Source organism: Rutidosis leptorrhynchoides, chromosome 10 (assembly GCF_046630445.1).
Source record: "Rutidosis leptorrhynchoides isolate AG116_Rl617_1_P2 chromosome 10, CSIRO_AGI_Rlap_v1, whole genome shotgun sequence".
Lineage (NCBI taxonomy): Eukaryota > Viridiplantae > Streptophyta > Magnoliopsida > Asterales > Asteraceae > Rutidosis > Rutidosis leptorrhynchoides.
In genome coordinates this window covers 315,305,926-315,318,259 of record NC_092342.1, presented here as the reverse complement: position 1 = coordinate 315,318,259, position 12,334 = coordinate 315,305,926, and the positions used below count along the sequence as shown (strand labels likewise).

Sequence of the window (12,334 nt, the reverse complement as noted above, 5' to 3'; positions counted from 1 at the left end):
AAAAATTGCTATGGTTTTAAAAAAAAATTTGCCCCCGGTGGAAAAAAATTCTGGATCCGCCACTGGTCACGGACAGGTCGTATGATACTATTAGTTTGATTTTTTTTTTTCAATGTATGTAATTCAAATTGATATGAGACCACTAAATTTAACTACGTATTTATTTTAGATTTTTGTTTTCAAACCCTTAAATTACCCTTAGTATATATAACTAGTCCGGATCCGGCCATGCTGCTGATGTGCCTGCTTATTCATATTTATCGACTTATCAACCCTATGTCTCTAACTATATTGCCCGCGAAATGGTGGATCGGGTCGATCCGACATCCAGCTTCTTCGAACAGGATACCAGACTTATCATGTTAATTAACGGTAATACTCAAAACCTAATTTCAGCTATCGATGTATTGTTTACAGGTTATGTATCTATTTTCAGTCCGTCAATCGCATAATTGATTAATTACTTCACTGTCTCTTTCACTGATTAGTTAAGCGAATTAGGTTTTTCTGCACACTTTGGCGTAACTAGACATTAAATTGAACGTTAGTTAGCCGTGCGATGTATTTAGCCTACAATGTTAGGTTAATATTAGTCCACCAATATTTCTGCTTAAACGTTCAGCTTTAGGTTTCCTAGGACTTGATTCGAGAATCCTGTAATGCATGAAGCTTAATTTTAGGTTTATTTCGATGAAATTTCGCATATTACACTTGCAAACAACTGTTGTAGTTATACAAATAGTGTGTGAAATGTTATATATACACATATATGTGGATAGTATGGATTGTTTATAGTGATAGGTGTCTGCAACTTATGTAATGGAGATTCGCAGTCTGTGTGTGATAATGACCGGCAAAGATTTCTCTAAAACTCTAATGGTAACTGATGAGACCTTATAGAGCAGTTATGGTTCTAAGAGTTAGAATGGATGACAAGTTGGAAAGTTTAACTTTTTTTTTTTGTTTATTAACGCGTTATATAACCTTTTGTTTGTGAAAAGGTTGATAGCATCACATTTTACAAAATTCCAATTGATGGAAGCAAAAGATGAAGTTCTTTTATGTATTAGGTGGCCCGTTCTGCTGTACTGACCTACATTGTTTCAACAGTTGAATGAAGCTAATGAAATAGATAAGTGTGCTCTATGGTAGATAAAAAATATATATCCTAATAAATAAATTGGAGTCATTTAACTAGTAATGAGAAGTTAGTTTTATCAGTTGGAGCCATTTAAGAAGAAGCTATTACTTAAGCTTTGCTATATTTTAGTAGATAAATAAGTTTGATACAACAATTTGCCTTCATTTTTAGGAAGATAATAAGGTTTGAAAACCTACAAAGCGATGCAGACGGTAATCTCCTTCAGAGGTCCAGAAGAGCTCCTGGTGATATTACAAGTGTTGCACTTGTAGAGCATAATCGGTAAGCTTATACACGAGTCTTATTGCTACTGTAGCTACATTACCTTGAGATTGTATGGATCATCTTTTGAAGAGAACAATGTCTAGAATATAACTGTGAGTCTCGAGATTTATGTTGAGGGAACACCTCATCTTTATGTTCTTGTAAATAGATATGCGTGACTGTTACACTAATTATTAAGATACAATACTAGAGGCGGCAATTTCGGCTCATTTACTTTTTAGTGTTCTGTTTTCGGTTGTATCTAATCTCAAAAGGGTAAAACTGGCAAAATCATGTACTTTGCTAAAAGGGGAAGTGAGAACGACTTGAATGGGCTGAAAGCCTGAAAGTCTGAAAGTCACTAAAAGTATATAAGGATATATTTAATGCATAGAACCTCTATTTTTTATCTAAGGATTTAAACTAAATATAAATGATATTATTTTGCAATTATTATCAATGCATCAATCCTTCTATTATTTATGTACATTATATTTTTCAAAGTGAGCAAAAAAGTGCATGAACCCGACCCAACCCATTTTGACCAGCACTAAAGATGGCCCATTTCAACCTGAACCCGTTATCTCAAAACTTGCTCTAGTAACCACATCAAGTCATTCACATGAGACTTATAATCATTAATAAGTTTACCTTTGTGAGGATTTATCCTTGCTGATTTGTTATCGTTATCTTCAATTAATGAAAATTAACTGATGAACTGTTTCTTAAATAATGCATGTTTATTGCTACAGATTCATCAGGATTGTGCATGAAAACATTGTGGATAATCTTTATGCTGTATTTGGTCGTTCAGAGTCTTGTGAAGTTTAGGGTATATATTAAAGGTAATCTTTATGTACTAATAACTACTCAATGAAGTATATCTGTACTAAAAATGTAAAGTAGCAAATTGATCTTTACAATGATAATTGCTTTCATCTCCAATGCCATATTATGCTATCATACATACCTTCCATCATATTCTATAAAGTTAGGCATTTAGACTTGTATGCGTAGGAAGTATACCTATTAGAATACATATATTGATGAATGAAAGTTGCCCGTATCTTATTACAAATCGTTAAATAAACATAGACTTGATGCAAGAATCTTTTGGGTATAAGAAATTAGGTGTGACACCTTGTGCCTTATAGATGTTGGTCTAAGGTTTTAGGCAATTTAATGAAGGTTTTACATGGCTAGCTCTTCCATGTGCGTTGGTACAGCTGCCATAAACTTTTCTTCCCCGAATTGCAGACGTTATATACACACTATCCACAACAATGTTCGTGCATGCAACACTTTGACTGCACCTTAGATTTATGACATTTTCCATCATTGATGTCCCTGAGATTCCTCTAAACGTGATGTCGCTCAACTTCACAGCTGATTTCTTCGTATTCGAGAATCCCACATACAAAAGTACCAGTAAGTTTTTTGGGTAAGGGTTGGAAACAGCTTTTATACAATAAATTATATGTAAAAAAAACTAGAGTTTAAAGCATATGTATGTCAAGACTGTAGCATATTTACTTTGGTAAGTGTTTAACTAGGTTGGTTGACCTGCGACACTATTTTTCTGATGTTTTAATTTAATATTTATTAATAATTAGTAATTAGCGCGTGTTAGACATTAAGTAAACATGCTTACAGAGAATAGGCAATCCTTCAGAGTAGGACAATAGTATTGGTCAATTATGATTGGGTTATACACCGCATCGAACTTAATGCCTGCAAATGAAATCTTCCTTGCATGACCACTTCCTCCCTGTCGAATAAAAGCAGCTGTGCATCAATTTTAAATTGATAATAATTTATGACAAAAAGGATAAAATTTACATATCTGTTTGGGTAACTTTACAGAGTAGTATATTTATTACCTGCCAAGTTTTGATCCTTACTCCAGTTAGTGTTTTTCTCATGGTACAGTTGCTTACGGCTACATTTTCTACCACATCAGTTCCTTGCAAGGCTCCAATACTACACGGAAAAGGTACAAAATTTAATAGGTAACATGCTTTACATAATATATTTATGAAATGTTACATAATGCCCAAATATTATTCGATATTTGCTTCCTTGTATTACAAGTTCAGTAATTTGAGCAAGCTAAGCTACCTTATCCCGTGGCCTGGCCCGCACATGATACCACTGATTTTGATATTAGATGAACCTCCACTAATAGCAACACAGTCGTCTCCTACAATTATGCAAGATTTAAAAACATTGGTTATATTTCAAAGAAAATAATTATGACAGATTGAAAAGAATCAAAAAATACCTGTTTCAATAATGGAGTCACGTATATTGACATTGGTGGAGGTCGCCACGTCAATGCCATCGGTATTTGGGCTTGTTTCAGGGGCAATGATGTGCAAGTTAGATACGATTACACCATTACAAGTAGTTATTGTGATATGGACTCGCGGACTGTTTACATGTGTTAAACCGTTGAGGCGCATGTTATTGCATCTTTTAAACTGTAATGCCTGTCATAGAATTAAAATCATAAATAATCTTGTTTAACAATAGGGCTATTTTTGAGGTGATTAATGTGCTGCTTGGGTAATGGTTCGAAATGGGTTAGGTTGACTCTATGAACTTGCTGTCATGTCTTAAATTTTTCTTAAAAGTTATTATAGTGCACTAAATGTGCTTCATTTGACCCGTGTGAGGCAAAACAGATCGCAAATGGACCCAATAGAAAGCAAATGGGTCGAAATTGTCACCTCTAATAATCTATTTGCTATCTCTATCGAGAACCTGTGCAAGGATATTGGTTACTTACCACTGGTGCATGACAAGTTGTACCCTGACATTAAATGCTTTGATGTGCTTCATTTGGGTAACGGGTTGATATGGGTCAGGTTCAGCTTTCTTATACTAGTCTTAAAATTTTTACTTAATAGTTATTTAATGCATCAAATATGTTTCATCTGACCCATGTGAGGCAAACCATTATCACATATGGACCCATTAGAAAGCAAATGGGTCAAAATTGTCACCTCTAGTAATCAATTAGCAATCCCTATCGAGAACCGGTGCAAGGGTTTTGGTTACTTACCACCGGTTCATGACAAGTCGTACCCTGAAATTAAACACATTGATTGTAAGAATTCGTATAATATGATTCTAACACGTCACTTCACAATTTAAGATCAAACCGATAAGGTAACTAATGAACAATGAAGATGATCTTACCGGCGCTGGAGGAGTGACGCATGCATCCTTCCACCAAATCGGACCATTACCATCTATTCGACCATTTCCACTCACTGTAAGACCATTTACCGTCGTAAACAGGATCCATCTGTCGTATGGATGACCAAACCAATCTGTTTTCTTGGTTGGAGCGACAATGTTTCCTGACACCTATTTTTTGACATTTTTATAAAGATATAATCACGTAGATAATTTGACAAGTACAACAATTGATCTGTAATTTTATGTGATTGTGTTAAACATTAGTGTGTAAATTAGATTACTATATAGAGGTATTCAAAAGTCAAGAGTACAATGCTTTAAAGGAACACTAATAAATAATACAAAATGATATTGTTTGAGTTTCAATAAATTGAAACATATGTTCTTCCCTACAAGATAAATGTATACCTGGACGAATATTTTGGACGGCTTACATGGACCACTGAAAGTTATAGGCTTCAAGAAAAACGTCCTCCCTTTTGGTATGACTAATATACTCTTAGAACTCCCTTGCAATTGGCAAGCCGCCTTCCACGCCTTCATAAAAGCCTGTATATTTGCATCATATGTTACACCATAGTCCTCAAGGAAAAGGGTTGAAAATAGTCTCAGTATACCCTTTTAGGCTGTTGACGTGTACATCTGATTAAATGTGGGACTCCTTATTCGTTTACCCGTTATACCATAGTCCTCAAAGACATTTTCTGTGTTTTTTTAGATTCTATATGATAGATATAGTAAGATTGTATAAAATCACAGCCTAAATACAATTTGCAATCGACAGAACGAGTTTGACTATTTGACTTACTGGCGAGTCGTCGGTTTTCCCATTTCCTTTGGCGCCAAATTTCATCACATCAAAAATGGTGGTTGATGCAAGACTAATTCTTATACTGGAACTTAAACCAGAAGAGAGCATACATGATAGCAAGACCAAAACCAATATGACCATCTGAACCTGCATGAATATATGATTCTTAAAAAAGTGCACTATTAACAAAATCCCATATGAAATTTACTCATGTGAGATTTACTGCCAAATACGTCAACCATATTTTCTGACTATGTTGTCCTACTTGTTACAAAATAAAATAAGACAAAAACAATCCCTGTTTCAAAACCTGCTTAGGTTCTGTTTTTTGTGTTAATTCAAGAATTTACAAAAGGGCTTTGAAAATGAAAGTAGACTCACCATTCTGCCAATCTGTTAAGACAACTTATGTAACTACAATTGTTTTTCAGTAATGTGTTCGTACTATCATTTTCATGTGTGTCCATATATATGTATTATGTATGTATTATAGTTATATACAAATAATAATATACGTACTTTAAGGTGAAGTTTGATAACCATTAATTTATTAGTTTGTACATTTTGTCAAACAACGTTACAATTAAAAGCAACCCATATGATTGCTCATAACAACCTTTATAACGAAGCAAGATGAAATTTTTTGTAAGAATACTTGTTTTTCTAGATGTAAAGTCAACTCACAGGAGAATAACGATTTCTAGCTAGTCTTCTATACGGGCATACAGTATTATCCTGTTATATTGTTATTATCATCATCTGCAACATTACCAACACGCTTCGTAGTCTGGGTTCCCTATGTGAAAGCTCTTTGTAAATATGAGTGTGGATTTGAGCCTTACTCGTGTAAAGAATTTACGCCTCTTGTCATAGTGTGATTACTCTCGTTCTCGTCACATATGGCTAGTCGGTAGATGATTTTCATATGCGTTCAACTTTTAGACGATTGCGCAAGCAGCATTAAATTTCTACTTGATTGTGAGTTGACAAAATTTAATGACCCGCTTGTTACGGGGCGTTAAATATAACATTTAGGGGGTGTTAGTTTCACTTGTAACGGGCAATGTCAAATTTTGACACCCAATCAAATTGTGACACCTTATTTTTTACCTTATTTATTTATTTATTTTTCTCACAACTTTCGATTGTATTTTATCACATCACTAAAAACCTTTTTACTCAAATTTAAATCTCAAATGTGACATTAACGTAACACACCCAAAACCTTATTTCTTGTGCAATGTATTGTAAAATTTCTATAATCTTTGATGATACATACATATTTAATTCCTTGTTTCGTGCCAAATAAAAATAATAATAAAAACACACACTTCAAATTTGACATGGTCACGTCATAGTCAGAATTTTTCCCTCTCTTAAAAAGTGTAATCTTTTACTCCACATCACAATCAGAAAGTGTTAAGGTAACGTGTGATCTTGCGGTGTGATTTTGTGAGTTGTGTAGATAATACAGGATTTTGGTGTCTCTATCGATCTACACCATCTGCAAATCATCTCCAACATTAGATAAATAAAAACCAAAACTTCTATAGTCTTTTTACTCAAAATGAAATAGAGATGAGTTGGGGACGTTTGGATAAATAAAAACCAAAACGTATACAACTTTATGAACCACTTATATGCTTTCGATTCATTGATTACAATATGTGTTGTTTATAGCCGGTCTTTTAGTTTATTACTGTATAAAAAATTACAAAAGAAAAGAAAAACATACGAGGTTTTTTTCGTGATCAATGAAGGGGAGAATTTTTAATCAAATGTACGTGGCCTAACCAGGTTATCTCGTTATCGTTTTCATTTTTGACCTTTTCTCTTGACCACCTAAAGATATGTTGCTTAGGAATACATATTATATGTGTTTAATAATCGATAAAAGTTCTCCAAGTATACATTATCAATCTTTATAACGTATCTAGAAACTTTGACATGTGTTATGAATCCATAATATGGATACATAATCTATTGCTTAAAAATGGAAGATACTTTGAAGTTTTTTCAAGATACCAGTATATGTACGAAATATCTGGCAGAATGTGGGTTGTAAAATGGTTATATATTGTGTGATTAAAGTGAGGGGAAAGCAAGCCTTTGCAAAGGTCACATGGACCTATGCAGTCTAATACGTACAAGATAGAACCATCCTTAACGCTAATAAAGGGGATTATTTGGACTTCATTCAATTAAACTAATCTTTAGATTTGATTTTAAGTAATCATATTTTGCTTTGCCTCTTACTAATCTTCACGTTAAAAGCCGAACGACCCTGATTTAAGGAGAAACCCATTGTACTATGTACTCGTTTCACGTGGTTTGTGCATGTACCTAACATGACACTTATAAATAATAAATGTAAGATAAGATAATATATATATATATATATATTTGAACTACGGAATTAGAGTTCTTAGTGGTAAAGGCAGACTAGCGATATAATGCAATTCTATGAAGAACAGCGATGCAAAAATTCGGTTCGTCTCCTCAATGGTACATGGAATGCTGAAATTTTCATCACCATCAGGAATTGCAACAATACAAACAACAAAATTAGGGTCAAGAGGATACACACAAGTAAACCTAGTAAAGGAAACGACGATAAACCAAGACTGAACAATTTCCCGAACCTGAAATATCTGAATAAAAAGATAACAATACGAGAAACCCCGTCTGAAACAACTACAGCAGCATTAGGAAAAATACCAGCATCTAACCAGACTGTATTCGCATGACAAGAGTCGGATATGACTGGGGTGCCTAGAGAAGTAGCAAAACACAAGCTAGACGTCAACCCTAACTTCCCGCCTATATGGCTGAAAAAAGGTATGGCGCATTGGCACAAGAAAAAAGCAAATTCCTTACAGAAGAGGTCTAGGGAAAAAAATTACGAGAGAAGTCAAATACCTAACATGGGTAGCGACCCCAGTAATGGTGAAAAGGGGAAATGGTGAATGGAGAATGTGTGTAGATTTCACAATATCAACAAAGCGTGCCCAAAAGATAATTATCTATTACCAGAAATAGATTGGAAGGTAGAATTACTAAACGACTTCAGGTACAAATGCTTTTTATTAGACGCTTACAAGGGATATCACTAAATATTAATGGCAACAAAAGATGAAGATAAAATAGGTTTTCACACAAACGGAGGCATATTTTGCTACACAAGAATGCATTTTGGTTTAAAGAATACCGGTGCAACATATCGACGTGTCATTGACGCAACGTTTAGAGATCAACTTGGGAGAAACGTTGAAGCTTACGTAGATGACATCGTCATCAATAACCACACATAAACACAATTACCTAACGACATCCAAAATTTTTCAACTCGCTAATAAGAATCAACATGAACTTTTATCCAGCAAAATGCGCATTCGGGATATAAGAAGAGAAATTCTTGGAACATATGTTAAAGTCTTGCAGAATTAAAGTGAATCTGAAGAAAATCGAAGCCATTGAGGCCATGACATCCCATAAAAGCAAAAAATAAGTTCAAAGCTTAACTGGCAAGCTCGTTGCATTAACAAGATTTTTATCTAAACAGACTGAAAGATCTTTACCATTCTTCGACTCGTTAAAAGGTTGCCCAAGAAGAAGCATTTCACCTGGACCGACGATGCAGAAAAAGCATTTCAAGAAATAAAGAGACTGTTAAAGGAATTACCAACATTGACAGCCCCGGAGACCGGAGAAACACTATTTCTATATATCACAACATCAAGAGAATCTTGTTGGCAAAACATGTAACACCCCTAATTCTGAAACAATGTGCACGCCACACACATGATAGGTGCGCTTCGCGTACACAACTTAAAATACAAGGACTGTTATTGTACTTTTTGTGAAAGTGGAGGAGTTAATATGTAAGACCCTTTTTCATTTTCAGCAGTGAAGCATTGGACGCCGTCCAATACTTGGGACGCCGTCCAGATGTACTGATGGGCCAGCTGTTTTATTTGGTTTTAAAAAGGGGTATTTTGGTCAAATCACTTGGGTGTCGATTTGGAGCCCTCAAAACTGATCTAGATCCCATTTGTGGATCACATTTCATCCACACAAACACTCCCATCGAATTCTAGAGAGAGAGAAAGAGTTTAGAGAGAGAGAGAGAGAGCTTGATTTGGAGAAGAAGGAGTTGGATTCTCACCAAAGCTCGGGTTTTAAAGTTGTTCATCTCGCTCCTAGCTACGTTTTGGTTGTTGTGGTGATTCACGTTGGACGATTAGGAGCTCAAGCCGGAGTTGCCTTTCTTGTAATCAAGGTGAGTGGAATATTTATACATGTATGTATGTGGTTTATTTACTCGTACGCGATGTGGGCTTTAGGTGCCACATCGTGAGTATTGGGCGTTATGTCACAAGATTGTGACTTATTGAGGATATGGGTGAAGAGAACTATAAGTCGGTAGTGTCTCGTTAGGTGACTCACAAGTCGGTGACACCTCATGGTGGTTCACGAGGCGGTGACCCCTTTAGTATTTCGTTAGGTGACTCACAAGTCAGTGACACCTTTTGGAGGTTCACAAGTAGGTGTCCTCGTATATATTGGCGGGTGTTTCGCAAGTCGGTGACACCCTATAGTGCTTCACAAGTTGGCGACACTTCATAGTGTTCACGAGTCGGTGACACTAGATGGTGAATCACAAGTCGGTGATACCATAATTCGGAGAAGTGATTCACAAGTCGGTGACATTTCTTAGTGCTCACAATTCGGTGACACTAGGTGGTGCTTCACGAGTCGGTGATGCCACATGGCGTTCACAAGTCGGTGACCCATAAGTATTAGGGGGTAGTTCACAAGTCGGTGACACCCTTTGGTGATTCACAAGTCGGTGACACCTTATGATGATTCACAAGTCGGTGATATCATACGAGTGAGACTCGACATTATTGGTCGTCTACAAGTCGGTAGTGCCATAGCGGGGAACGGTTTGGTATGTTTGTGCATTGTATTGATTTAGTATATTATTGTGTTGAGTTATATACTAACGTTGTTGATTGTTGTATGCGGGAATGCTAGATTTCTTATATGTTTTATACGTGCTGTGTGTTAGGGTATGCGCGTAGGTAAATTACATATGTATATGTATAAGTATTGCATTCACTAAGCATTAGCTTACCCTCTCGTTGTTTACATTTTTAGGTTCGGAAGCGGATTTGGCAAGGGTATGCTCGGGATTAGACGATTTCCCTTTTTGATGCTTGCTTGGATTACTTTGGATTTGGCCTAGGAGTGGGTAGTTTATTCCCAAACATCATACTCGTAGTTTGTTTGGAAATTAAACTCACGTGGTCGAAACTTGCATTTTGTACGAAATTCGTAATTAGGGTCGATGTGGGCCCGGTGTTGTAAAACTCGATTTTATCGTGGAAATCTCTTAGTTTTAATTATTGTAACGTGTTGTGAAAACGGTTTCGTCTAAAAGTGTCGGAAAGCGAGTTTTCCGTTCGCTTAAGTTGGACTCCGGGGACAGCCCCCTGGCAGTTCATTTGGACGCCGTCCCATTTGCTTGGACGCCGTCCAGCCCTTCACAACTGGATGCCGTCCAGATACACTGAATCAAATTTTTTTTTTGGGTCGTGTGTTCGGTTGGATAACGGGTTGGGTCGTTACATAATATGTTAAATACAAATAAAGGGGTTAAGTGTCGAAAAACTCCAAGACTTACGATCATTTGTTGAGTGCTTCCTAATATGAGAGAGAGAGAGTAAGAGCGATGGTGATTGTGGTATAGTGAGAGAAGGAATAAAATCTTGTAGAAACCACATCATCAAAGAAGAAGGATTCCATCATCTAGGCATTCTAATCATCTCATCATTTAAATTTTGATAAATCCCTAATTGCAATTTTATACAATATTGGGGGATTCATGCTTTGATGAGGTGATTGTATGGGTTCTGAAGTGTATATGAAATTAGGGTTTATGAGATTAATGGGTAATTGGGTGACTTACGTTAGTGATTTCAATCATTGTTCATAAGTCTAAAAGCTAAAATTCTGAAATGTTTACTTATATAAGCTTAACATGCTAGTAAATTAAAGTGTATGCAACTAGTTAGATGTGATTGTAGATTATGTGGGATTCAGTGCTTAAACGGGTTGAGGTTTTTTAAGAAAGATATCTTAACGGTAAAAATATTTGAGATGATATTGTAGTGTGTTATTAGTTGCAAAAGTGAAATGAGTCAAACTCTTAATAGGGCTCTAAATAGGTATTAATGAGTGGGGTGATTAAGAATGTGAATTCTTTAGTAACTGTAAGTAATGTATGTTCTATGTGTAATTTTGTGGTAGGTGTTAACTAGAAGATTGCGTAATTGTTGACTCCTAAGTTCTCCAATTGATAAGGTTAGTTCACTGGGGTAAATGGGAGGGAATGGGATGTGTGTTGTTGGATTGTATACGTGCAAAAGATAACATATAACCTAAGCAAAAATTACTTATTTATGATTATGTATTGTGTTGAAAAATAAATGACTAACAAGGGGCTAGCGCAATAAGGGAAAAACCAGAAAGGTGCTAGTTCACATGGGATAGGGGATTGTAGGGTCGATTGTCATACTCTCTTGCTTTAGTTGGGATGTCAAGCAAGAGATTTGCTACAGATCCATATGTAATCTTCTTTTGTGCCGTAACTTTAGTTTATATGCTATATTTAAGCTTTATTTAGTTGTGTATGTGTTATGTTCCATTTAAGAGCACACTAATCGTAATTTCTTACTGTAGACGAATTAATAAGGATTTTAGGACCGTTCTAAATTCGATTTAATGGATGAAAACACTAGAACAAGGTTCAATCGAATAACGGGTCATATCGGGGTCGAATGGATCAAACCTAGGCTATTTGCTAGATTAGGACGACTCCTAGATGTGTTATTCGGTGGGTGTTGAGGTTT

General features: G+C 35.7%; 1 protein-coding gene and 1 long non-coding RNA gene across 4 annotated transcripts; one reads left to right on the top strand and one right to left on the bottom strand.

Annotated features, from left to right (window-relative positions):
* The first annotated feature begins 231 nt into the window (after positions 1-231).
* LOC139872516 (uncharacterized) lies at positions 232-4,980 on the top strand. 3 transcript variants are annotated; one of them, XR_011767071.1, is made up of 4 exons: positions 232-417; positions 1,313-1,423; positions 2,158-2,250; positions 3,335-4,980. It is a non-coding gene; the product is annotated as an uncharacterized lncRNA (long non-coding RNA). The 3 variants fall into 3 exon arrangements; XR_011767072.1 differs by lacking the exon at positions 232-417 and having other exon boundaries at positions 996-1,423; positions 3,335-3,398; positions 4,563-4,980; XR_011767070.1 differs by lacking the exon at positions 232-417 and having other exon boundaries at positions 996-1,423.
* LOC139872514 (probable polygalacturonase At3g15720) lies at positions 2,568-5,887 on the bottom strand. Its single transcript, XM_071860405.1, is given in 11 exon segments — positions 2,568-2,798; positions 3,057-3,173; positions 3,286-3,385; positions 3,524-3,605; positions 3,687-3,894; positions 4,194-4,217; positions 4,607-4,777; positions 5,018-5,158; positions 5,418-5,567; positions 5,802-5,836; positions 5,839-5,887. Coding segments are annotated over 11 exon segments (1,308 nt in total).
* Positions 5,888-12,334: the final 6,447 nt, after the last annotated feature.